General features: G+C 39.1%; 1 protein-coding gene across 1 annotated transcript in view; it reads right to left on the bottom strand.

The window, feature by feature from the left end:
* Nucleotides 1–27743, bottom strand: part of LOC121517063 (ERC protein 2-like) — a 238706-nt gene that overhangs the window by 154300 nt on the left and 56663 nt on the right. The window contains exon 8 of the mRNA XM_041798572.1: nt 5739–5876. Coding sequence (XP_041654506.1) covers nt 5739–5876 — 138 coding nt within the window. The remainder of the gene's footprint in view (nt 1–5738; nt 5877–27743) is intronic.

Here is a 27743-nt window from a genome sequence, read left to right on the forward strand (position 1 = left end):
ACCCAATTTGGTAATGTTTGATTGTGATTATGCTGGACAATACTGCAAATAATATAAACAGTAAAACGATAGTTTTCAAATGTGTATTTCTCAACTCAAAACATACATACATTAAGTAGTATAAAAAACATACTAAACCTGAAGTTTCTGTAGTTCTGCTTTCAAAGTAACTTTAAAAATAAGTGTTTCCTTTTTTGAAAATAAAGGTACTTCTACAAAGTGCAAATGCAGAGGCACTATTGTAAATTTGAAGGCCTTTCTGCAGACATTTGTGTAAAACCTTTCAAGTGATTGTGTGATTTAATTGCACAGCCTGACATCACAATTGCAATTGGATTAGTTGTGCAGCACAAGCCCACATCTTGACCCCAAAGTCTGGCAAGACAGTCTGGTCTGCAGATCTCAGATGCCCCCTTTGCAGACCAATACAGTGACACGCCCTCATCATCAGAGTGGAAATACATGATACAATTTTCAAAATAAAATCAGATCTAACTTTCAGTTAGCGTTATGGTAAGGGTTAAGATCCTAAAAGTTAACAGTCAAAAACTGGACCTACAAAACCTGGTAACAAAATGTTTAATAAAGACAAGTCAACAGTAAGCTTGACTTCCATGAAAACACTCTAAGTAGCTATGTAGCTAAATCTAAAGCAAACAAAGCTACATTAGCCACGTTAGATTATGCTATGTTTGCTAAAGATAGAGCCTTTTTAGAAGTAGATATGCCAACAGTGGCTTGCCTTTAGCTTTGTTAGCTTTAGATAAAGCTAAATAAGCTACATTGGCTGACATAGTAATGTTAACTATGTAGCTATGTAAGCCTTGGCAAAAGAAAACAGAGCTAAAGCAAGCTGCTAGCGTAACTACTTTTAAAATAGGTTTATACATTATTCAATTAGAAATTAGACAACAAAGATAAGATTGTACTTTATACTACCTATTTTCTGTTTGATTTACAAAATTCTGATTAGTCATTAATGTTTGCAATGTGGATATGTTCTGAATGTAATTATTACACTTTGTTTATGAATAATGTTGGATTAAAATAAATTCTAAAACATTGTTCTGTCAAATGATGTCCCTTTCATTCTGAAAGATGCGGTGTCTGAGTTCTGGGGTCTGCAGCTGGACCCTTCTCAAGTCCTATTTGGTCTCTTAAAGAGATGGTCTCAGGAAGAATTGTTTGAACTTGGTTATGCTACACAGGTGATGTGAATGCAACTTTATTCAAATATTGGGTTCTCATCACTAATTAGATTAGTAAAGTCAACTGATGTCTCTCATTCTCTTAAAAGACTCCTTTTTTTGCTATTCATTTATTCACAGCAATGCTTAGAACATTAAGTCATAGTCCTGAACCCGTCCCCAAAGCCCTTATACTTACTAATGTTACAGCAAAGACCATGGTACTGTCAATGCTTTTTACTGGTGCAGCACCTTTCATCAACCAGACCTTCTTCTCATGCTGTGTTTCTTGTTCAGTAGCTCCAAAAATGTTTAAATATGTGTTTATGAACTGTAAAACCATTCGCTCTAAATGGTCAAGATCTCCATTACAGTGTCTGCCTGAAACAGCATTTATTTCTTGTCTGACAGAGAGTCAAATTCTGCCATAGAAGCTCCTTTCTAATATCTCCCCACTAACCTATTGACCTACCTTCAGTTCCTGACACTGCCATGCTCCCGGCAGGTCAGAGCACAAATGACAAACAGAAATACTGAACAACAGATGTAAGAGCATAAACATAAACACTAAAACTATTTGCACATTTGATCGCATTACAATATGGCAGCCACTGAGTAACATGTAGACGTCCACATCTGTCCAAACTGAGAACTCTATAAACTTTTTATCAGCAGTCAGTGCCAACAAAAAGTAAACCAGCATTCATCTTTTAGCCTGCAGTACAAACAAACACGTAAATGGAAACCATTTTTGATCCAGCGATGCCAAAGCAATCATTTCTTTAGACTGCAGGACCAACAAATGTGTGCTTACAACAACCTTAAGCATAAAAGGAAATCAACCAAAAAGAAGACACTCTGGTGTCAGGGTCAGTCAGTTAAAGGAACAGTTAATGGTCAGACAAGGATCTGACATCCCCACTGAGAGGTATATAACACCAAAGCTGCTGTGCGTTCAATCCTGGCTCCAATTAGAAATCACTGGAGCAGTGTAACCCCTTGGTGTAAGTTCATAAACACATTGCTAAAGGCTTGTGTTGACATGAAAAACAAAAACCACTGGCATTCCAGCTTCTTGAAAGCAACAAGGAATACTGGAAAATTAGTGGGGTTTTACTGGGTGAATAACCTGTTCGATGAAAAGCAGTACATTTTACCGAAAACAAAACACAGCAGTGGCCAACAAGTCCATTCATCTTTAAGTGTTAGTGGAAGCATGCTAGCTCTGCTGTGTTGAGGTGAGGCTTTATGGAGACCAGCTGTTCGCTCATGTTGCCAGAAAACAACAAACGCTGAATGTTTATGACCAACATCCAACATCCAGTCCATCCACTCACCCGTCCATCCATATGGAGTTAGTCTGCTTGGTTCACCTCAATTCACATGGCAGTCACTGCAATTCAATGTGTCTTCCAACATAGTAATGTATTTCTTACCTGTATTTATCAACATCAGAACCAATCATTCAGGGAGGAAACACTGGATAGCTGAACAGAATTACAACCCCAATTCCAAAAAAGTTTGAGCGCTGTGTAAGATGTAAATAAAGCAGAAAGCAATTATTTTCAAATCTTATAAATCCATATCTTATTCACATTAAAATGTTAACATCATATCAGAGGTTGAAAATGAGACATCATACCATGTCATTAAAAACATTAGCCAATTTTGAATTTGATGGCAGCAACATATCTCAAAGAAAGTAGGGACATGTTAGCTATTGTGTAGCATCCCCTTTTTTGTATTTTTACAAATCAACCAATCTGTTTTCATCTATATTTTACACAGTGGCCAGACTTTTATGGAATTAGTGTTGTATATGCAATCATAATATTTCATCAACCCAACATAAGACCAGGAGTGCTCATTTCACATTATTGGCCTGGTTTATAAAAAGGATTGCAAAGCTTTTGTGCCAGTTAAACAAAAAAACACCTGATTGACAAACAACATGGAAAGAGTTAAAGGCACTCTTAACTGTGCTGCAGAGCAAACAGCGCCTCTGTACACTGATCCTGTTTCCATGTATTTAAGAGTCTATGCATCCATTTTTGTAAAAATGGGCACCTTTTAATGCGAATCAGCCCCATTTTGAAAAAGTATCTCTCTTTTTATACATGTTAAAATTTACCTTGTTATTTCTTGTTATGTAAAATGTGCATAAAGTTAATCGTTGCCATTGTTGTACAACGCAGAAATATATCATATTTAAGACCCGTATTATCTGTTTAAAGGCACATAAACATTACTTTAAATTTCCAGATTCTATAATAGTAGTTTGGATTATTATTTCTCATTTTACCTCTAGGAAGAAGGAAGGGAAGAGGGAGGAGAAGAGTGAGCATATGTGCCACTGAAAGAGAATGATAATAGAAACTTAATTTAATCCTGTATCCTGATGAAACTCAGTTTACTTGTGAGAGGTGAAAACAATGTTTGCTTCTACTATAAATCACTTCCAACGCTCTAATAAACTTGGGGGGGGGGTTTGAGCCGAGGCATTTTGTTAAAGGAATGAACGAAACGCCTGTACAGATGCACACTCTTTAAACACCTAGCAGTAAATACATATACAACGTATACACCAGTAAAATTTGGGGATGGTTTGACAGTATTTAAAAATTAATATTGTCCAGTTCAACACTGAGCTAATAGCCATGTACAGCTGGAGTCAAAATGTCCGATAAGTGTTATCTGTAACTGCGCTGCAGTATTTATAAGAGAAGTCGACTGCAAACTTCAAGTGATTGGGAAATGAGTCTTCCCCTATATGACTTAGAAATAATTAAATACAGTTTTTAAATATAACTTGGACATTAATACAATATCATTCTCTTGATTTTTCTACATGTTGTTCTTCCTTGCACTATTCAGGATGGAAACTTTGTTTAAATTTGAATGTGGCCTCACAGTAAACTCGACAAATGTGCCCTACCTCCAGGGGAATCATCTTATGTGGGCATAAGATGTGGAGCTCTGTTGGTATCAGAGTGCAGCATCATGCAGAGTAAAGGTGAAGATAGCTTCTCTCCACATTAAGCACCAAAAAGTACAAACTGCACCGATCAGGACTATTATTTGGGTGTGTTTGCGACTGAACTCTGAAAGTGCTATATGCTTTGTAAATTAGACCTTGAGGCATAGCAGATAGTGAGAGCAAATGATGCTCAATTTTTGGAGCTATTAGTGGCTGCAATCCATTCTTGGTGAATCAGGCCCTCAGGCTTTACAGTACGTGGTGTCAGTGCTGTCTTTCTCATTATGTTCCCTCATGGACACCATTTTTTCCTCCATATGTTCTTGGCCGTGTTATCTGATTTTCCATTCCTGTCTAATCCTTTACTAACTGTATTTTCTTGCCAGTTCTGCTTTTTCTTCTTCTTTCATATGTCTTACAGAAGTTACTAATTTTTTACTCTGCCCCCACCCTTGCATTCCTTGACCTCTTCCTCCCTTAATTCTCAGACCACCTCTTCCATCAGGCCTGTGCCTCTTCTTTCCAACCCTCCTTTCCTTCCCCTTTACTTTCTTGTATCGCCCTCTTATTCTATAGATCATTCCCTCCCTGTGTTAAGCTCAGCTACAGACAAGGACTAATCTTCCAGTCTATGTTCACCTTAGACCTCCCTTCTCACACTGTCTTTTTCTCTCTCTCTCTCTTTCTCTCACTGTTTTCAGACAGGACATCATCCAGTGTGGCCCAAAGTCTATAAATTATGAGTCTGTGTCAGTAAATTATGGCAGTGAGTCATAGCAAAGGCAACTTAATTAAGCTGTGTGCTGTATACAAGCTTCCTGAAAGGCCAGCATGCCTCCATGGGTAAAATTTTCCAGGCGGTTCAAGACCAAGAGGTGGTCTAATGGTTTCATTTGAGAGTTTTTAGTGTCTACACCTGACACACAAGTTTTGCATGTGGATTAGTCTTCCTACTATACATCCAGTAACTTTTCAAAGAGAGCTACAGTGCTTAACAAATTTATTAGACCATCTGTCATATTTGTCTCAAAGACCATCCAGCATCATGAAGTGCTTTAATGCGAACTCTTTCATTTTCAGTGAGCTCTCTATTTTACCATTTTGAACAGGAATGAGGGATTTCAAACTGAATTCATCCAAATTTGAGCCGGCTCACTGGGCTTCTCTGAGAAGTCAGAAATTAATCAAGCATAACATTCAACCACTAAAACTCATTTTTCTCTTCAGGAATGCAAGTAAATAACTATAATTTGACGTATTAATCAAAAAATAATAATGTGCTTTACTGTTTTTTCAGGTTTTTTTGTAAATCAGTAAATTTGAAAATTCATGGATAACAATAAAAATTATTTTTTAGCATTAAAAATATCATTTGGGTTAAAGAGCTTCTACATATTGGTGTATTAACCATTGCAGAAACATAAAAAAAATATTTTGGTAATTACCAATGCTGTTAATTTAGGGCAGCTATGGCATAAACCTTACTTTGGTTAGGGTTAGGGTGGTCTAATAAATTTGTTAAGCACTGTACATGTCAAAGCTTTTCATTGCCTCCAAGTTCACTTGTTAAGTACCTTTTCTGATAGGGCTTCCTCCAGTGTGGCCAAGGCTGTGTCTGTGTTGCTTGAGTCAGTTTGAAGACCTTGGACCCTTTCTCTCAAACCAGCCAGCTGTTTGTCCTTATCCTTCAACTGCTCCAACAGGTTCTCAATCTAGGGAAAGAAGGACAAAGATGGAGAACAAGAGGGGTCGAGGTTAGTAACATATTGATGATATTGCAATTACAAAGATTTAAAGGATTAGTAGAAGACAACTTTATACCAAGCACAAAAGACTTGTTAATCTTGTAAATAGTGCACCTACAGCATGACTGGAGATCCTGCTATAACAAAGCTGCATCCTTGGAGGCTAAAAAACGAAGTGGCTGGCTCCAAAGGCAAATCAGACTTTCTGAAGCCAAACATTAAAGTACTGAAGTTTACAATTTAACACATTTAAACCCTGGTAAAACACTGGTTTCTCTAGCTCTTATTCATTCTTTTTAAAGAAAACATTTGGGGAGTGAAAACTTAAATAACTTACTTGTTCAATTTATGTTTTGACTTCATTGCCATCTAAGGAAGCTGGTGGCTTTGAGATGGGTGCCGCTAGCTTCATCAGATCTTATATCTTTTCAGGTACATTTCAATACAATTTCAAGCTAATATTTGATACAAAAAAAAGATTTAGGGTTATTTTTCTTTTTAAGACAGATGAAAAAACATCTACAATGCCCACTGTCCCTGGCATGTTGGCTCTCACAATATACTGTTTATCTTATTCATAGATATAATTGAAGTGACAATTGCATGTGGGCCATTGTTGGTGTTTTTTTTTTTTTTTTTTTGTTACCTTGTTCACCCCATTTCCACTTCTGAATGCTATTTTGCAAAGATATGATGCAGGGTGACCACTCAACAAACACAGAGTGTATATATATATGTAATTTGTAAAAAAACAACCCACTTTGTTACTCTGTATTGGTCCACTCTACCTTGATTTTATTTCCAGTTAAAATCTTTGTCTCTTTACACTACAACCATTTTTGGATTTCAATTTTCTACTGTAATCTCACAGCTTGGTTCACATATTTAACTGCTGTTACAGTAAATATCCTAGACCTGTTTTTAAAATTTACTGTTCACAGTGTCCCTTATTTTATATAGACATGCATATACTGTATATATCTTTTTTAAACTTCAATTTCAAAGGGTGCATCATAGCTTCTTGAGTGTTATAAAGAAAACTTTTCCGCTACGACCAAATACAAAATCTCACTGTGTGGGTTATTCAGTACTTTTACCAGTTTACAAATAGCATAGAATAAAGACTGTTACACTTTGATAGCCTGGCATCCCCCAACTTCATTAGTGCCAGCCCTTTGTCAACATACGGTAACTTCTGACTCCTGACTATCAACATGTGGACTGCCAATGGGCTGAACTTGATGCTGCTTAAAGAAGTCAAGAGTCTTACTCTTAAAGAGTCATTGACCTCATGACTGCAGATCCTTCAAGACGATGAATCAAGACTCTGAATAACTGTCTCAGTCTTGGGCTGGGCTTTACAGATGCCTGCTGTTAATTTATTTTTGCCAAGCATCTCAAAGATAAGCAACAATGAAAGCACTAACTATGTGGCTTGAATCAAGGACATGATATGCAATAAAGCCACTGACTAGTTAGGGTATAATGGTATTTGTATGTCGGGTCACGGTTCTGTGCACATAGTCCCAGGGGGAATACATCTTAAGGGAGAAAAACTGCAATCACAGATGATAGTATCACCCACCAATGTAGTTGTCAGTAACGCTTGTAACTGTTTGCTAACTGCTTTTAAATGACAGATGAAGAAAAAGAAACACGCATGACCAGCCTATACTCTAGACTACTCAGCCTAAAAGTAATGAATTTAAAAAGCCAAGAATTGTAAATCCAGGACTTTGTGTTCTGTTCCTTTTTTTCAGATTAACTAAACCCACACTGAACTGTGACCCCAAAACCAAGGTATGAACCGAACCATGAGCTCTATGATCCGTTACACCCCTACTGAATAGTGTAACAAAAACATTTTCAGTAATAGTTCAGTGGGGTCATAGTAAGAGTTAATTTTGCTCCTTCACTTTGGGCCTTATGTGTCTCATCTGCCTTTCTGTGGCTAACCTCATGTCGATAAAGTGGTGGTGTAATAGCCAGTTGTGGTTTTTGTCAGCCTTTATCTGATGGACATATGCAAAACAGAACACATGCACACAAAGACAGATGCACAGGCACTATGAGCCACACAGGCAAACACGTAAACACAAAATGCTCCAGGCTGTACCAAAGAAAACACTCGCAGATGCAGCTGGGGTAGGACACAGTGCAATGAGACTCCAGAGGTCTACAAATTAGACTTACAAAGAGACAGCACATCTGGGGACAGGAAACGGTGACTTGTTTATGTCTTTTAAATTCAACAACCACATTGTACGTTGTTCAAAACTCTGATTAATGTCCTCCCAGAAAAAGTGGTGAGACTCTGACCTGCAGACTGGCACAGAGCATGTGTTTCCTGTCTCCAACTCAGTCTTCCTCACTCACTGCTGCAAAGCATTAATACTACTTTTGACCCAACTGGTCCTTTTTCATATTAGGTCTGATGCTTTACATTAGAAAGACACAGCATGGAAAATAATTTATTATTTAATGAACATGCAAACGCAATAAAAACAAGAAAAGCACTTCAGGCATTCATGAGACCAAATTTGAACTGAATCTGTGACTGGACAGAAATGTCCGGTACAGAGAAAAATCTGCATTCCAGTCATGGGTACATAGACAGATAATGTCCAAATCTTCATGGCTGTTTTACAAATGAATCCAATTAGACTGAAGACTTTGGTGTTTTTTGCTCCCTGGAGGGAGAGAACACAGATTCAAAGGAGTCATCTTGGATTTTGGCAATGGAGGAAGTGGCAAAAGGGGGGTAGGGTGGGAAAAAGCAGCCAGAAGCCTTCAGCAGATCTTGATAGGTTATAATGACAGTCATTACACTACTGAGCTAAGGGCTCTGGTAGGTCAGTCCACAAGGGATAGGGACATCAGACCCTTCAGGGAATGCTGGGAAAGCTTGACACTACCAAATTCTGATAAAATTCCCAGCAAATCATGATTGCCTCAGGTATGTAAGACAAGAATTCAAGGCTGAAGAAACACTTTACAAAGGATGCAGGCACTTCAGTACAGAAGCCTTGAGACGACATGGATCCATGCATTTTATAAAACGTGAATAGGAACCCAGGCTAAATAACCTAACCCAGGACAAAGATGGAACATAATGACCAGGTTATTCTGTGCCCCCAGCCATTTTACTTCGTCAGTTTTCCGATGAAAATAACAAATATTGAGTTTTTATTCCAGATCTTGACTTATTTTTTATATTATCTCTTAAGGTGCAGTAGTGTCTATGGTGCAGGCAGCTTACACATCTGGAAAGGCACTATCAGTGCTGAGGTGTTAGAGGAACAAAACCTCCCATTCAAACAACCTCTCTCAGGGAAGGCCTTGCATATTTAAGCAAGACAATGCTAAACCACATACTGCATTCATCACAACAGCATGGTTTCAGAGTAGAAGAGTCCAGGTACTGAGCTGGCCTGCCTGCAATCCAGATCTTCACCAACAGAAAACATTTAGCAAGTCATAATACTGAAAATCCAGCAAAGAAGACCCAGGACTTTGAGCAGCTAGAATCCTACATCAGACAAGAATGGGACAACATTCCTCTCCAAAAACTCCAGCAACTAAACTCATCACTTCCCAGATGTTTACAAACTGTTGTTAAAGAAGAGAACGGTAAACACAATAGTAAACATGGCACAATCCCTACTTTTTAAAAAATGTGTGGCTGCCATCGAATTCAAATCATTGCATGCTGTTTTAATCTACATTTCACACAGTGTCCCCACTTTTCTGGAATTGAGGATGTATAAGATATATCAGGAAAGCTGTGTGAAATAAACTGCTTAGGTACATGTCCACCAAAGGCTTCCATACTTGCACACTAAAGTTTGATCCATAACAATTATGATCTCCGCATCATATGCACCAGCGTGCACCCTCTCGTTTACACAAGTCTGATGCCTAAACGTGCTTATCTACATCGGCAGTAAGCACAAGAGGAAGTTCAAACAAACTAAACATTTGGCTTCTTCTTGCAGCAGCTCAGAGGCTTTGACATAACCTTGTTCTCCTAAATATATGTACCGCAACATATACATTTGCACTTAACCACGGCCTTGTGGCTGTCACTATGGGTACCATAGGGCCCTATTCCAGGTTTAATTGAGTGTGTTGCCTCTGGTCTTAGATAAATGATTACATTCTTCACTAGCCATAAGTTTGCTTTGGCCTGCTCTGACAAAATAACAACTCTCTGATGAAATATTTAGCCTCGTCACTGGGCTCTCTGTGAAATTGTGCAGAAAAACGGCCAACACGACTTAAACCGGCAGATGAGAAAGAGTGACGCGAGTGGTGGATATGGGAAAGAGGGTGAGGAATTCTGAACAAAAGTCAAAACACACTCAGTGAAGAGAAATGCTTTCTGTCGAACAGAAGAAGCAGGGGGCAGCTGCTTGCCTTACTGGGAGAGAGAGGGGGGCCTCCCCTCCAGTAGCTCGATTGTTATGATGAGAACAGCAGTCATTCATTTTATCTCCTAGTGTGTGACGCTACCTCAAACTATACTCCCGCATCCCTCTCTCTCTTTCTCTCTCTCCTGCACACAGGCTTTTATCATTACACCACAGTACATATGTCATCCACTCTCCAACCACACACACCTCCCCTTCAGCAGACCACCAACGATAGCGCAACCAAGCACTGCGGTGTGGACTGTCTGTCTCAGTGAGTCTGTATCCTCCTGAGACGTCTGTCTCAGCCCCCCAACTGTTTACAACCACACTGTTATGACTCTGATAACTTTATCAACAAGATGATAAGATGAGACCAGGTTCTCCATGAAAGAGGGGGTGCTGATGCATGGTTACCCAATACAAACCTTGACTTTAGTATTGACAGTTGAAGCTCTAAAACCAAACTAACCTTTTGACATAAAATACATGTTGATCAGATTGATGATTAAAACTGACATGGGTATGTGGGAAGTAAGGATGCGGAGAGGAATTTAAAAAAGGTATTTCGGGACCAGGACTCAATCCTGTGTCGAGTACTGCAGCCTCTGCATATGGGCGTATGGATGTATTTTTGGGTGAATTTGCTTTGAAATTTGTTGTCTTTTTTTAAGGAACTAACATGTTATTGAAATTTTTCATTGAAATGTTAGGGCATTATGGTAAAGTCGCTGAAATATTTGGGAACATTTTGAAGTAATTTTGGTGTACTTTTTTTGACACTTCAAAAATATGTTTTAGAATAACTTCTCTGACATTTGAGGTAATTTGTGTGAATTTTTGGAAAGGAAACGTTCCAAGAAAATCCCATTCAAAGACAATGCAGATGTTTTAAATTCCTACTAATCCCAAATAAATGGGAGAAACTAGAGATGAATTCAAAACAAAAGCCAAGACCTCAGGAGGTTAAAACAGTATGGCTTTATACACGTGTGTAGTTTAAAAGTGAACTGTGACCACAAAATAAAACCGAATTCTCTGTCAAGGGTCTGCAGCCCCTTACACATATGAACTGCTACTGAAAATTTCACAAGATCTGGCTGCAGATCTCTATGGTAGGGCAAGAAGTGATGTTCATTACCCAAGCAGGAACAAGAAAGACATTCTGAATAACGTATATTTTCCACTTGCTGCCAGAGGTTACAGTAAGTGGCTATTTCTCACACCAGCAAAATTTTATGAGTAAATATCAAAAATTTACTGAGGATTTACTGATAAAACAAAATAAAAAACTCTCCATAAATTAAGGGAAAACCTAACAAGGGTTAGTACATTACTTCCACTCCCATGGTCGAGATCACTCCATTGTACAGGTCTGCAACAGATGAGCCCAAACTGCCAAAGAGGTCTGCAGCTGGATACTTCTTGAAAAATTTCCTAACATTGTCAGTTGAGGGCAAAATCTTTCATCCCAACTTTGTGCTGACTTTTCCTTCAAAATGAGAGGCTGCAGAGAGCTAACTTGTCAACACAGCAGGTAACAGCGTGAAAAAGCATCTTATCTGAGGACAAAGACAACTCCTGTCAATGTAATGTGCATTTATGAAACGTAATTTCTGAAAATATCAGGGCTTAAAATCATGTAAAACATAAAGGGTCTATGCAGACAAGGAGCTTCAGAGTACAGCAATGTTTAAAACAAGCAAAGCTCTGATATATTGGGAGAAATGTTAGTGAAACAGTATCGGGCCATGTCCCTGGCAAAACAAATAGTGATCTTAAAGCAGTTTGTTTCAGAACAAAACCACAAACCCGGTCCACCCGTCTGTCTTCCATCCAAACTAAAAAGTAGATATTTGAGGCCTCTGGGGAGTCATTTCTGCACAACACAAAGGAGACCAGCATGGAGCGTTACCACCATAAAAATACAATCATTTGTATTTTTAAAACTCATTTGGACCAATAAAAATACCAAACAATAATTGCTCACCCTTTCTGAAAGGCAACTCATTTCTCTGCACTTGTCATCACCTCTGAAAATATGACAGGGACAGTTGTAAAACCCAAAGATTCTGGCACCGGCACACATGTGAACACAGGCAGGGGCACGCAGGCAAATACACAGAGCACGAAACTGGACGATATGTAGTAATACAGTGTGTACTTCCCCAGAGAAATCTAGGTCAAAGTCAGACAGAAACATGATGAAAGACTCCAAACTGGAAATATCAAATTGCTACTTCACGTACTCTACAATCACAAACTGCAATCCAAGTAAAGCATGTACATATTAAACTTGGAATTTTATGATTCTTCTCTGTGTTACAGTGTACTTCAGCACGTTAAACTGCATACTTCTCCCATCTCCTGCCATTAGAGCTTGTTGATTCAGAGTTCAATAAAGGACTTCCTCCTGTAGAGAGCACTCAGATGTGGCTCTTCAAAGAGAAACACAGCTTGGGTTGAGAGGTTCAGGAAAGACAGTGACCTTTTCCAGTGTGAGGAGGGTGTGCATGCACTTCATTTAACCCCTGTCCCACTAACACTCCTCACCGTCATCCCTTCTCTGCCTCTGAAACAGAACTGCATGGACACACTAACTGTGGATGCTCATATACTGTGTAAGCTGGCGCCCCCACGTGGCAATACCCACCCTTGTATGCAGTAAAAAATCTACTGAGAAAACTCCAAATGAAAAATTTGTTTAATTTATGCTTTTATTTCCCCTTTAAGCAATCCACTTTGTGAGCACAGTGAAGGCTGAAAAGGAATGAGGAAACCTTGCATTAAAGTCATCCAACATCTTCATGTCATCACTACATGACAGGGTAAAACAATACATGATGTATTATAAAAAAAAAACAGGCAAAGTTGCACACATCGTACCAAAAAAACTGACACTAGTAGTCCCCACCAGAAATTTGTACACAGCTGAGTCGACTGTACAGTGGTGCAACGTGACACAGAGACCCTAAAAGGAAGAAATCACACCTCTCCCCCCTTTCCCTCGGATGACCTTCCTGGTGTCACGCTGTTTTGCCTGAGGAGAAATTACTCATCTGTTATCGAGCAAAAATTCTGAGCGCTGTGACCTCATAAGATGAGTTGTGCCCATGAGAGGAAGAAGCAGAAAGGAGGGTCAAAAGGCACGATGCTCAGGATCTGAAATCATCTACACTTTCCCAAATGGGGAAATGTAAAGGTCATTGTATGGATTCTGAAAGAATGTTTTGATTTCTTTTCCTCCCAAATGTCCTAACACAAAAGTTGTAAATCCTTCTCTATGATGAAGTAATCAAAAAGAGGCTTTGTGTTTGTTCTTTTGATCATTTTGCCAACGCTTGTGAAAAAGCCAGGGATCAACAGAACAAGAACATGTATTGTGCCATTCTGTACCTGCACTGTGTGCTAGCAATCATGCACATCTCTCTTCATCATCTAAGCTGTTCTCTACAATTTTATTCTGCCTTCAAACCAAAAAGGACCTTGCACAGGCAAGACCCAGCCAAACAGGCAGGTTGTTGCCAAATTTACAGCCAATGAAAGAAAAAAAGATCAGTCAAAGTCAAACAAGGGTAAAAAATTAAACAGACAGAATTTTCACTGGGTTTTTACTCTGATTACCACTGAGGCCTATGACTCTCTCAGCAGCTTCCTCTCAGTTGACCTAACACTCATTCTGCTTGTATCCACCAGCACTTATTAAGCAATACAAAGGTGCCCTGTGTTCATCACATTCATATGAATGCATGTGCACATGCACATAAAAACACAAAAATATGGGAAAAGTATGCCATATAAAAACAGAGAAACAAACTGTAAGCACAAAAGTATTCATAATGTGATGGTTTTCATATAAATTTTACAAAGATTTCTTCCTTCTTCTAAATTAGACACTAAACCCAAGGCCCCCCATAAAGAGGATAAAAAGGTCAGCTCTCTGGGACCCAGCTGCACAAAGGGGACACATTAAGGTTAGCAAAAACATGATCTATTAAAATCTAAGCAATGATGGCCAAATGTTGTGCTTACTAAAGCACCACAAATCCTGTTAGTTTTTGCAGCTTCAGAAAATATAGACTGTTTAAAACATAAACCTGCCTTCCTAAAATGGTCGAAGCTTTCTTTTTCTTTTTTTTATGTTTTTTTTTTTTTTCCCTAGGGAGGGGTCTGGCTGCTGACCTTTTATTTCCAACGTCCCCCTCTTGCATACAGTTTGAGACACCACTACATTTTGTAACACAACAGATTAAACTTCTGCTTAGGGCTATGCCTGGGGTTAAGGTAACACGTTAGAACCACTTTAAGCAAACTTTATCTGCAAAGTCCCGATTACAAAATGTTTTTAAAAATTCGAGTAAACAGTCTGCTTACAGAAAAAAAGCTTGTCCTCCATGAAGAAGTTCTTACACAGCAAATGTAGCTGTTAGCCACGTAAGCTACATATATAGCTAATATAAGTATATAGCTAACAGAGCTATTTAGCCAACATGGCTAAAGCTGAGCTCACAAAGCAGCTACGTAAGCTACATATCTAAGTTATCTATGTAGTTACATTACCTTTAGCTACATTTGCTAGCTAGCTTAGCTACATTGGCTTCTGTAGTAACTGAAATTAAGAAGCTAGTTTAGCTATGTTAGCTTTAGCAAAAACTAATGAAGCTTAAGCGAGCCACCATTCATGTATTTACTTCCGAAAAACGAGTTAATATGTAATTCTATCCCAGATTAGACCCCTGACCTCTTTCACTATTTTATGTATGAAATGTTGCTTAACCTCTAATGTTTGCAATGTTTTTATTTCATGAATGTTACTGCCAGACTTTGTAAAAAAAAAATAAAATAAAATAATAAATAAATAAATAAATAAATAAGTAAATAAATAAATATATATATATATATATATATATGTATGTATATATATATATATATATATATTTTTTTTTTTTTTTTTCATCTAAAACTGGAAATATGCTATACTGGCAAATTACGGCACTTCTGTTGTGACACAGACGGCATCTCAAATGACTGGTCTGTGACAGTGGCCATGAGAGATGTACAGTCTGCAGCCAGACTGTGATATCCAGCATGTCCTGAGATTGCATGAGGAAAAAAAGTTGGAAGCAGCAGAATTGTGGATAAGATCTAAACAGATGAGACAAGCTGCCATCATCAGCCAGGTGCTGAGGAGAGCAGGGTTCACTGAATTATTTCAACAGTGCGTGGAGACTTAAAGCACATTGCAGTCATGTTCTGCATAACTTAAAACGTTTACACAAACCCAAGTCATTGAACCTTGAAACAGTACTTTCATTTAAAAGTAATGAGGAAACCACAGGATTGCGAAGAGACTCAAATTCAAACACTGTAAGCATCATTTAAAACCATTATCGAGCATTTTAGGAAAACATTTTTAGAGGCAAGGTGAGCAACAAGTGTGCAGTAGTTATCTCAAGAGTTGCAATTATTCTTTTTTACACACCTTTAATCAGTAAATGCAAACAATTCGTTGTTTGATTGTTCATTTTATTCTAATTTTGAAAAAAACTTTAGCAATTTACAGTTAATGAAACCCAAATATTTAAGGAGCCTGATGAGAGAGGCCTGTAGTTTGTATAATACTTGAAACACATATGCAAACAGGAAACATTATACATTCCCTTATTCTGTACATCCATTGTAACATGTGGCTTATTCTGAATATGCAGCACTAATCTCTGAGGAATACACACAAAAGTGTACATACACACAATCAGGCTGTGATTATCATCATGAATGTTTAGGCCACATCCAGGCAATGGGGGTTGCATATTGCACTTCAACATATGACAAGCAGACATCCTCCCCCTCTCTCTGCACATTCCTGCAAAAAGTCATTCATTCAGAGACCCACCACTGCATTCATACATATCAAAGACACACAAGCATTCACATATGCACACATACCACTGCACTGCAGACATACATTGAGAAACAACAAGAAAGACTAAGCAAGTGCTGTTTTCATAGTGATTTCTCCTGGTTGACCACAAAGCTAAAACGAGCAGGGAGAGACTTCTGCAGACCCCGGACGGCTCGATGAAGACGGATTGCCCTTGTGCAAGCAGAGCTGTACGTGAGCGTGAGTGTTTCTGTGAGTGCCGGCCAAGTTGATCCATGTCCATGCTCTTTAGGCTCAAGACCCCTATCTCTGCCCCCCTCTGTTGCGGAATGCTGCAGTGATTGCTGGGTAATTACCCCAATGCTTTATTCCTCTGCTCCCAGCGCCATTAGTATTAATTCTTTTCCTTTTCTTCTTTTTGGGGAGAAGGAACGGGAGTGCTTTGATCTGAAAGAAAGAAAGAAAGAAAGAAAGAAAGAAAGAAAGAAAGAAAGAAAGAAAGAAAGAAAGAAAGATCTTGACCTTCTGATCTGATCAGAAAGGTCACATACTGTAGTGCACACAGTTCATCTGATTAACCAGGTCAAACTGTGATTCACTTTATCCAAGAGAATCCCTGGTCTACAAGCATGACACACCAACACTTGACTGCCAACAGGTAAGGATGAAACAGTGAGTTATGTCTTATGTCATCATCAGGATACAGTCATCACACGTCTGATTTCTTGAACTGTAGCGCACGTGTTGCGGTCAGGAAGAAAAAGAACTCGAATAGCTGCAGCCCGGCATATGGTCGATACCGAGTTCGTCTTGACTGATGTGTAGCCTGGCTCCAATCAGCCCGCCTCAGGCTCTCACCATTAACCCTGGCTGATTGCTGATAGGAGCTGTGCGGGACACAGAGGGGGGCTATCACAGGCTGTTTACCGGAACCTCCCCAGCTACAACGGCTTATCTGTAACCATGTCTCTGTGCTGTGATTGGTCAGATGGAATCCATTAGGATGAAAAGCATTGGTGGCCTCATCACTGATCTATTAAGATCACACAAACACGCACACATAAACTTAAAACAAACAGTAAGGCAATTTGTGTTGGTACATTATTTCTTTGTTCTAACAATGCTCCTTGGTAATAAATCTTAAAGCGTTGGAAACCCTGTTTTGTACCCTTTTAAATGATGCCACATTTATAAGGATCATGCATTTGTGGGATGAGCAGCAGAGCTGAGTATGTGGGTTGCACCCATGAAATATGTGCCAAATCTTCTCTGCCAATGCTAAACAGCTTATTTTGCTGTTGCTATTGAGTCTTGTTTTGAGCTTCTGGTACCCCCATGTGCTGCTAATCAGGTGCCTGATTAAATACATAATGACACATTAGCAGACCAGCGGGGTCTGGCACCACTTATTACCTCTGTTCTTCCTCAAAAGGTCATGATTATGCATTTACAGAAAATAGGAAGTTTGCCATTGGTGTTACTGTTTACCTTGAGTGCTGCTTTGACTAGAAACACTCATCAGTAAGGACAGCATGTGACAGGCAGAAGAAAGCGGAGTGATTTGCTGGCTGTGAGTCAGTTTAACGACAATGAATGGAGGCTGAGAGCTCAACTACCATTTTGCAATAGTAAAGGCATTAATACAGCCAAAACAGATGTTACTTAAGACTAAAGAGTGACATAGCTGCACTGGAAATGCACATTGTCGACCTCGCAAACAAAAAAGAAATTACTATGAAGGAGGAGAGTTAAAAGCCTTTTCTCCTTAGGAGATTCCAAAACCCTGACTGCAGATTACATATCGGTCAGGTCAGCTCAGGTATGGGAGCATATGCCGGTTTGACACTTTGCCATGTCAACCTTGGACCTGTACTGCTCCAGCCTCCTGATGGTCATAGTCTAGGGCTGCACCAGGCTCATGCCCCATCTCTCCAAGTATTTTCCCAGCTGACCCCTCCACAAAGCACGGAGCTGCTCTCAGTGTCTGGACAAGCACCTAAATTGGCCAGGTGCCCGTGAAAGCGCAGCTGCCATCCCACCCCCACACATGTTCTTGCCAATGACACCCAAAAATGCATCCAATAATGTTATCACAGTTTATATACAGAGGTGTTTATAATCTGGATTTTACAGTATCTTCTAAAATCAAGACAGTAACACACATCAACATGGTGCACCTGCTTAATACTTCATTAATATGTAATAGTTAAAGTAGATAATAAAAATAAAAATAGGAGATACCTGACCAAAGAGCAAACCAGACTAAGAATCTGACCATGCATCAGTTGCAAACATACTCTGTGTTGAGATCACATTTCACTCACAAGTCAAGAAGTATGTGGGTTAGGTTTATGACCCAAACCCTGGGATGGACTGAAATCTGATATTAGTGACTTTTTTACTGATGTATGAATGTTTCAGAAGGTATTTAAAAGATTGGAGAGATATATATGTACACTATGCTAAAGCAGGAGAAATATTTTGCCTACAATTAACATGCAGCACGTCCTCTCTTGTCCATCTGCAACAAACTTAAGTTTTTTTCTTAGTGGTGAGTAAAATAATGGGAGGAGGAAGAGAAAGAGAGAGAGAGAGAGGGGCTGGACATTATTGCACAAGCCTGCAGACCTACAGTAGTTTGAACAAATGATTACAACAACAACAGAAGACAGTTATTAGGCGATATGAATATGTTGAGTCAACAAGGGACATGAACATGAAGTATGTTTCAGGAAAACTAAAAGCTCCTAGAATGTGGAAAAATGGACAGACAGAAGAGCAATTGCTCCACAGAGAACGACTTCAAAGCAGGGGAGAGGAAAGAGAGGAAATGTAGAAAGCCAGAGAACATCTCTATTTATCTCTGTATCACTTTCTTGCTCTACTTCTTCCCACGATCAAAGGCCCAGCCATGACAATGACACCGGGCTAGACCTGGCGATGACACCCGGCCAGAGTAAGTGTTGAAAGAGTGTGGCGGAGAGAGTACTGAAAAAGAACTGGGATCCCCTGAGAAAGAAGCTGTGAGACACTATCATAACTAACAGAGACCCCTGTGTACAGGACATCCTTCTACTAAGAATCACAGGCATACACCCACACATGCCCAGTGCAGCCAAAGCAGACATAATTGAATCTCTCTGTCTGTGGTTGCTATAGGACGGGAACCTGATAGGGGATACTATACTTCCATGCACACAGCCAGCCTTCTTTTTTTCAAAGCATGAATATGGATTGAGACGACCACAATGTTTGAACATGAATAACACATGTATGCCAAAACCACACCACAACCAGCTCTGCGTGTCTACCTCCAACGCCCCTAACCCCCCCCAGTGGAAGGGAAAAAACACACACAAGACCCTGAAATGAAAAAATAAATAACTAAATGCATCATCATGCATTGGTCATGGTCTTGTAGACCATGGGCTGCAACAGAGGAGCAACTGTTCTGTGTTGTGATACGTAAGACCCAAAATATCCACACTAACATATCAAATGAGTTTTCTTTTTCAGTTAAGGCAAGTTCCTCATTATTTTCAGTTGAATCCAGCCTCTTACTGTTAGGATCAATGTAAGGCTTAAACTGTAGAAATGACATCATGGCACCATGCTTTAAGTCAAGTTGGCTGTCCATGAAGGGACCTTAAGGAAAGATAACCCTTATACAAAAATATTACAACATCCAGTAACACAACTGAGTAAAATCTCAGAAGTTTTGCATTACTTCAATTATGAAATGTGTCCGATTAACTGTGTCTCACTCAACCATTATTCTGTGAGCCAACTCTCCTGATAGTAGTTTCTTAAAAACTGTCTCATGAGTACATGTTCATTACATTAGCTTTGTGTGTTTGGCTCAAAAAATGTGTGCTGTTTTTGTTACATTAGCCAACCATTTTTAAAATAATTTTTATCTTGTTCTTGTTCTAAGGATCTTTTGCGACCTCAAGATAAGGAAATGTTTAATACAGAGTAAATGGAGCTCAGCGGAAGATCAAGTAAAAAGGCCGTTTCTAGTCATCATCCTCTCTTTTACAGTCAGCCTGTTGTTTCAGTGTACATGCTGCAAACCACCTCCACCCCAGCCACCTCCATTCAGTTCATCTAGTCCAGATCCTCAAGGTTTTCTGCTCATCTCATCCTACATACCTCAGTCTCCTCCTCCAAAACACCACATTAGTTTCTGGTCCAGCTTCTTAGAAGTCTACTTCTCATCTGAAACTGCATCCCTCATCAACACCACCACCAGAGTCTAGACTCCATAGGGCAGCATCCTATCCTATCCACTACACTAGCCTCACGACACCTTCAAGCACACAGAGTCATCACAATGAAGTTTAATCACCAAACGCATTGCACACTTCTCTTTCATTAAAAATTGTTAAATACATTTTGTCACTTGTATTGAGTCTCTCCTTATTGAAATAAAGTTCAATATTATGTGTAGTTAAGCCTGATAGAAAAGTCTGGAAACTGAGGCCTTTAATTTTCAAGACTATGACAAGACTTTGAAGACTTTATACAGGCAGATAAAAAAAACAAACAAACAATTTGTCACAGTTCAACACAAGTCACACACTCTAAGACCTTTGCAATGCTCTGATTATAACAAGGTCTGTTTGGACAAGGCTGGCAAGAGATTTATGCCCCCCCCCCCGTTCCTGAAATAGTTCACATGAAGTAAAATTATTAAAGGTGCAGAAACAGAAGCAGCATTTGGCCTGAGCTATATTACAATCAGCAGTTGTTTAAACTTCATGTGGGGTTTAGGGTGTGTGACATGCTAACAGGGTTAGCATGAGGAGCAAGCAACACAGTAAGAAATTTTCTGCCTCCATTAGTTTTTGAAGTAAACAGGTTAACCATCGTGCTGATCCCCATTATGCTTGCACTGTGCCAGAATGCTAAGCCTCCACAAGTTTTCATTCATACAGGACAAACTTATACCAGTGCTTGTGTGCTTATATGCTTATCTCTAAGGTCACCTCCATGCTTATGGGACTTCAAAATGTCATCTACAACCAAAGCAGCAGCAGAAACGTTTCACTATAACACTTAAGCTGTTTCTCTTCAAGATAAGATAAGATAATACTTTATTGATCCCCAGAGGAGAAATTCTGGCATTGCAGCAACACAACAATGGAGAAAGGTGGTAAAATAACAATAGAATTAAACAGCATAACTAAATAAAATCTAAATAAAAAAATTAAATAAGGGACAGAAGGTATATACAATTAGCATTATTTGCAGGCAATAGCAATTTAAGTGACATGGTACACTTGTTGGCAGCAAATTATATACAGAACAGTATAAACCAGGAGATCATTGTGTTGCATGTTAAATGAAAATTCAATTTGTAGTGAATACAGTTTTTTGCCACTATTCGATATGCCAATATTTACAAATTCATTGTAGCTGTTACCAGTAACAGTACGGATATATAAACATAGTTAAGACCTAAAACTGCAGTCCTTAAGACACAGTTTAAAGTTTATGGTTAAAAAGAAAACAAACTTCAGTTTTTGGGACACACTTTAAAATTTAAGAAAGGGGGATACAGAAAGACTTTAGCCAATATAGGTCTGTTGGTCCAGCCTCAAACTTATTTGTGCATATGGCCAAAATTTATTTCCAAAATATCCCTTGCATTGGCAGAAATGTTCATATCTGCCAATACCATAATTAATTTTAAAGCAAATATCTGCTGTCATTATTGTGCATACCTAAACACAACTTTATTTTTTAATCCGTATGAAGTCCTTTCCAAATGCGACCATTTATTTTCAATGAAAAGAGGATAGTGGTTTTTACCAGTGCTGGCTAAAATAACATGTAATCCATGGCTGATGTAGCTCTCTCTTGCTCTGTGCAAGCCTGAAAAAAGGGTGTAATGTCCGCTCATAACAAGAGGTCAGCCCCAAAATCTCCCATCAGCAAGCATTGCAGCCAAGCAGGAAAGTGGTGTCAACGTTAGCATGACTTGTTTTGAAATGTCTCCTCAAGTTGTATTCCTTGCACACCGATATGCCCTTGTTGCAGAGTCTCACGCAAGCAGATTAAAACAGATACTCGTCGGCCCATTAGCTGTTAAACTGTCTGTTCTATTTTTCATTTTTTGGCTGACCGCCAGGGTCAGCCCTACCGTATGTGACTGAGTGACTGACTCACTGAGTGACTGAGTGAGTAATGATACTTTCAGAGCCGTACAGAGTTGTGTCAGCAGAGAAGCAGCGACATCTAATGGGGGGTTCATGGAACACCGTGGGCCTCCACTGACGCCATGCTCTGCCAGCAGTGCTGTGGATACCTTGTTCAGGGAGTAGGCGAAGCTACTCCTCTACCTTGTCCGGCATTTCAGCATGCATCCCAGATAGTTGCAGTCAGTCATAAACTAGGTTTTAACCTAGTCTTGTTAAGGTAGAAAGAGACACTTTGTCTAGCTTACTGGCTTACCAGTCAGCAGGAACATGACCTCAGCTGTGAAATGTGTGTGTAGAAACACTGGAATGGGGAACAGTGCATGCACAGGGCAGGGATGAAAGGTTTTGTGTAAACAGGGATAAGTGCGGCAAATATAATGGACACCCCATGATTTAATAAAAACACAAGAGAGGATAATTAATTAGGCATATGCAGTCAGCTTAAAAGGTCACTAAAAATAGCCTCGGGGGCCTGACCTGGCCCCAAGGCCACCAATTAAGTACCTGGTTAGAGACAAAATGTGCACAACACAGGATGCCACACTTGATTATTTAATCTCAACTGTTTTGTTTTCATGATTGTGTCCAGCCAAACTTTAATTGAAACATGATTAATTGCACAGCACTATCTAGCTGTTAACCCCTTAAAGCCTGAAAACACAAATTATAGCCAGAAAATTCTATTTTTTTTTTTGGAACTGAAATGTTTATTTCACTTTCTAATGAAATCCAAAAAAAATCTAAATTTCCATACGATGTAACACATATATATTTTGTATCTCATTTGATACATTACCTGTTTTTTGGTAACTGATAATCCACTTGAGGGCATTTTTATCATTTATCAAATTGCATTCAGAAGGGTTTTTTTTGTCATTTATGATCATATTGATTAGATAGAGGTATCATAAAAGTATGTGTCATATATGATAAAACAGGCGTTAAGGGGTTAAGTTTCAAAAGGCAAAACTTTTGGAGTTAAAGAAAAAACAATTTTATGACAGTTTTGATTGCTCGATGGCCTGATGTGAGCAGAGAAAAAAAAAAACATGAAAAATCAGGCTTTTTTAGAGTGAAGATCCATTCTTGTAAAATTAAAATAGGAACCAGACAACCAGAGCAGCTAGAAACATCCAAAATCAACACCAAGTCTAGGCACAAAGATCTGATTCATAAGTCAATAATACAAAACTGCAACATGAGCATGATCTCAAACTACAGTTTGATACAACTAACAGACTTCATGCTGATCTTTCATCTTTTAACTTTTCAGCTTCTTCCATTTAATAAAGCAGTCACATAAACATCCGTCTGACTGTTTTTGCTCTTATTTCTCCAGATGTTAACTCCTTATGAGCAGGGAAAGAGCAAAACACACAGACAACATCCAATGGCAGAAAACCACAATGACACACCAGCTGACCTGTCATCAGCGTGTGTCATCATCAGCATCCCTGTGGGTGGGGGGATTGGATCTGTTTGAAGTGAAGATAGAGAGCTGGTCATAATAACACAGATGCATCCTCTTAACTCTCAAAGCTGACCAGGAGGATGACGTGTGTGTGTGCGTGTTTGTGTGTAAATGTCTGTTATAGGTATTTTCTCTCTTCATCAGTGGAGGATATATACAGGAGATTAATGGGTTTATGACCCGTGCTTAGTTGAGTCATTCAGAGCTGATAATATTATTAGGAGAAGGCAGCCACTCAATCATCACCTTTTGGGGGATAACATTTACAGCAAGCTTTCAAACAGCTTCACTGCTGACCCAAGTTCAACCTCCTGAGCCACTCTATGGAGAGTATGCTGTCATATCTAAAAGGCCCTCTTTAGTCAGGAAAATGTACCCTTGATATTTAGATACAGGATGTATCAGGGAAAGTTTCATCCTGCCTTTGGAGGACTTCAAACATCCAGGGACGGTAAAATGTCTTTTACAACTGGAATTCAATGACTTATACAGCATGACACTGGAAAAGAGATGTTAGATTTCAACGTTTCTCCTGTCTTTCCCACATATACAGATTTTTGAGTTATAGTGTCCTACAGCAGAGACGCAGTCCTAAAGGAAAATGATTTGGCTCTATATTTTATCAGCTAACGAGGCCAGCTTTCACATTATTTTAAAATCATTCAGACTTTGGTTCGTATCAAAATTTGTATTTGTCTTTTAAGAAAAGTCAAATCACATTTAAATCATCAAGCAATACAGTATTAAGACAAGTAGCAAAAACTTGAGAAAAGAACCACAGCTTTAGGCATAATGATAAATGACGGTGTCCATTACAGTAAACTGAACTCTGTTTGAAAGCAAGGACTAAAAAAATGCAATAATCTGAGAACTTATAGCTAACAAAACATCTTCTGAATCTTATCATTGTCAAGACCATGCATGCACCCTACGGTCTGGAAATACAACATACGCATGCTGATTTTTTTGTTCGAGGGATCATCATCTAGGGATCATTTATGGGGCACAACAGTGATTTATCTCCAAATCCTAATTGTTATCACCTCTGAAAGGTGGCAGCGCAGTTTCATGGCACATATAAACACAAAATGCTTTGATAGCTCAGTCTTGTTATGACAAAACTATGCCATGAGAATCTCTGATCTTCCTCAGACAAGTTTAGCTTCTACAACCTTGAATTTTTTATCTGTTAGCTCATATAGCGCCATGCGTCCTGCTCGCATGCACAACTGATGGAGGAGATAGGAGTGTTCAAGAGCTGAGGTTTCCTTGTTAGAAGTCAAAAAAAAAAAAAACTCAGATGTAATCATGTCTAAAATTCACAGCATTAATACAAATATTCTACTTTGAACAAACATTTGATGGTGTTTATTTAACAAAAAAAGATTTCTATTTTCCATTTAACGACTTGAAACATTTTAAAACCAGTTGTTTGTGACCTCTAGAGCTGAATTTCAGGCAACATCATCAGATCTACTGATCTGAGCTTCAAAGGCTCAGTTCAGACAGCTGCAACCGTTGCCAGCAAAGCTCTATAACAGTCTTGTCTGTCACAGATCTTTGTCCTGAGCTGGGCTTTAGTCTTCATACGTTGACGAACTCAACTGGACCTGCTGTATATTAAAAGCTATAAAATCCAACCAATGTGGTTTATTTGGAGTAGTTGAAAAAAAAGGAACACGTTCGCTGTGGATAGTTCAGTACTATCCTCTTGTTGTTTCTTCTGCCCCACAGCTGAAGTTGCGTTCAGGGCTGCTGTTTGAAACTGTATTCGCCACAATGCCCCAAGCACCACACCAGCCTTGGGTAACTGAGATATCTGCCTCGCCACTAACCCTGAAGATCCATGTCTTTCTGTAAGGCATGATTCCGTGTTGAATAAAGTTCCATTTTACCAGAGAACTGGCCAAAGGTAGATTTTCCCAGTCCTCAAAGTCTGCAACTTTCTGCTAGGCCCAAACTCAGTCTCTTGGCCTTGGCTACTGCTATGGTATTTATGTGAAATAGCCATGTGCTGCCCTCTGGAGAAAAACATTTACATCCACTGATTGCACAGGAAATGCATCTGTGGCGAGAAATACAGTGACACCAACCAGCCACTTCAGTGGGTCAGATGTATCACTGACACAACTTAGGTTTTACTCTAACTGTACTCTGCTGTTAAAGTTAAAATGAATCCCAGACCCTGGTCATGAGCATGGTGACTTCCAGCCTAACACCGTCCATCTTTGCATCCCAGCCAGAATATTCTGCTATGTGAAACATTGGGGTATTTTCCTTGTGCTCCGTCAGGGCAGATGGAGGTAAAAGCTTTAAGACTCTCTATGGAGTAAACTCTCAAGAAACTTTTGCGTAAAGAGGCCCAAATAAACAAGATAAGAGCTAGAGAGTAAAAAAAAGAATGACTAACAAGAGAGAGGCCTTCTTCAAGAGAGTATGTCACAATGATTGAAAAGAGAAATGCCTTTCATTTGGATGAGTACATTTGAAAAGTAATAACAAATTGGATAAAGAACTGAAGGCCAAACAAAGAAAAAATAAGACCTACAAAGCAGAGAAAGGACTATCTGTAAGAAAACAAAGGCCTTGGAGAAGAAAGAGGAAGAGATGGATTTTATTTGAAAGGCCCACACTCCAGAAACATCTGACTTGAAGAGGACGAGGAAGGTTTTCAAGTTAGAAAAATGCAACATTAAAAAGAACCAGGGCCCTTCAAGAAATACTCAAAAAATATCACGTGAAAAGGGTGGCTTTAAAAGCCGAAAATGACGCCACTTCTCATGACAAGGGTGTAAAAAAAGTTGGAAAAGAAGTAGATGGTGATGATGAAGAAGGTCTACACCAACTAGTCCCGCACCAGAAACTGAGACAAGCATTCCTGTAGGGGAAGGCTGATATAGAAACAAAGAAAACAAAGAAAAATTTAGGAGGAGAAAGACTTCTGATGCTCAAAAGTGTACTAAGCTTGAGGAGAGGAGAGCATTTGAAATGGAAAAGCAGGAGATGGAAAGGTCTGAAATCCAGAAGATGAGGAAAGCTCTGACCAAAGAGGTAGAAGAGACGATGCAGAGGATATCAATCAGAGGTAAAATAACACCAGTTAAACATAAGTGAATCAGTATGCCAACATTTCAGAACAACTCTTTTCCAGTAACAACACTGTTTTGGCCTTCAAGGAAGAAGACAACACCTACAACACATACGCAAATATCTAAGATTCAACAAGACATAAGAAATCCCAACAATAACATATGCTGCATGTACGTGCAAGGATAAAGCTTTTAGTATAAGCATATAAATCAGCACAGATCTCACCTAACGACTACTTTTAATGGGAATAATTTCATGTTTGTAATTTTCAATTGATGAGCAAATATATCATTTTGTATCATTTTTTTGCTTCTTTTGGCAGGTATCTTGCCAGCCCTTTCTTGACTTGCATCCAGCTGGGGAGTCCTGACCCCCACTTTGGGAACCACTGCTTTAAACTATCAGAAAATGTCTTAAAATGAAACTGAAAGCTAAAAGCATGACATTTCTTTGGCCCTGAAATAAAGTGAAACATTAATGGGGAGAGGGGAACCATTCATCTGCTGAGAAAAAAGCTTATTAACTGGCTCAAATAGAGAGCTTTAAGTGGGACCCAAAGGAGAACACCACAAGGTGCACTCAAAGGTCATCTTTCAGCTGTCACACAAACATTACAATGAATTTGAGTGCATTCTTGCACACACATACACATACATAGACGCACGATGATGGCACTGCATGCGACCTTTGGAGCCCTCTCTCATTAAACTCAGCGAGGGGGAGGGTGGGAGGAGAGAGCGGGAGATCTAATTTGAGGACATTAGAGGAAACAAGGAGGTT

Source organism: Cheilinus undulatus, linkage group 11, assembly GCF_018320785.1.
Source record: "Cheilinus undulatus linkage group 11, ASM1832078v1, whole genome shotgun sequence".
Classification (NCBI taxonomy): Eukaryota; Metazoa; Chordata; class Actinopteri; order Labriformes; family Labridae; genus Cheilinus; species Cheilinus undulatus.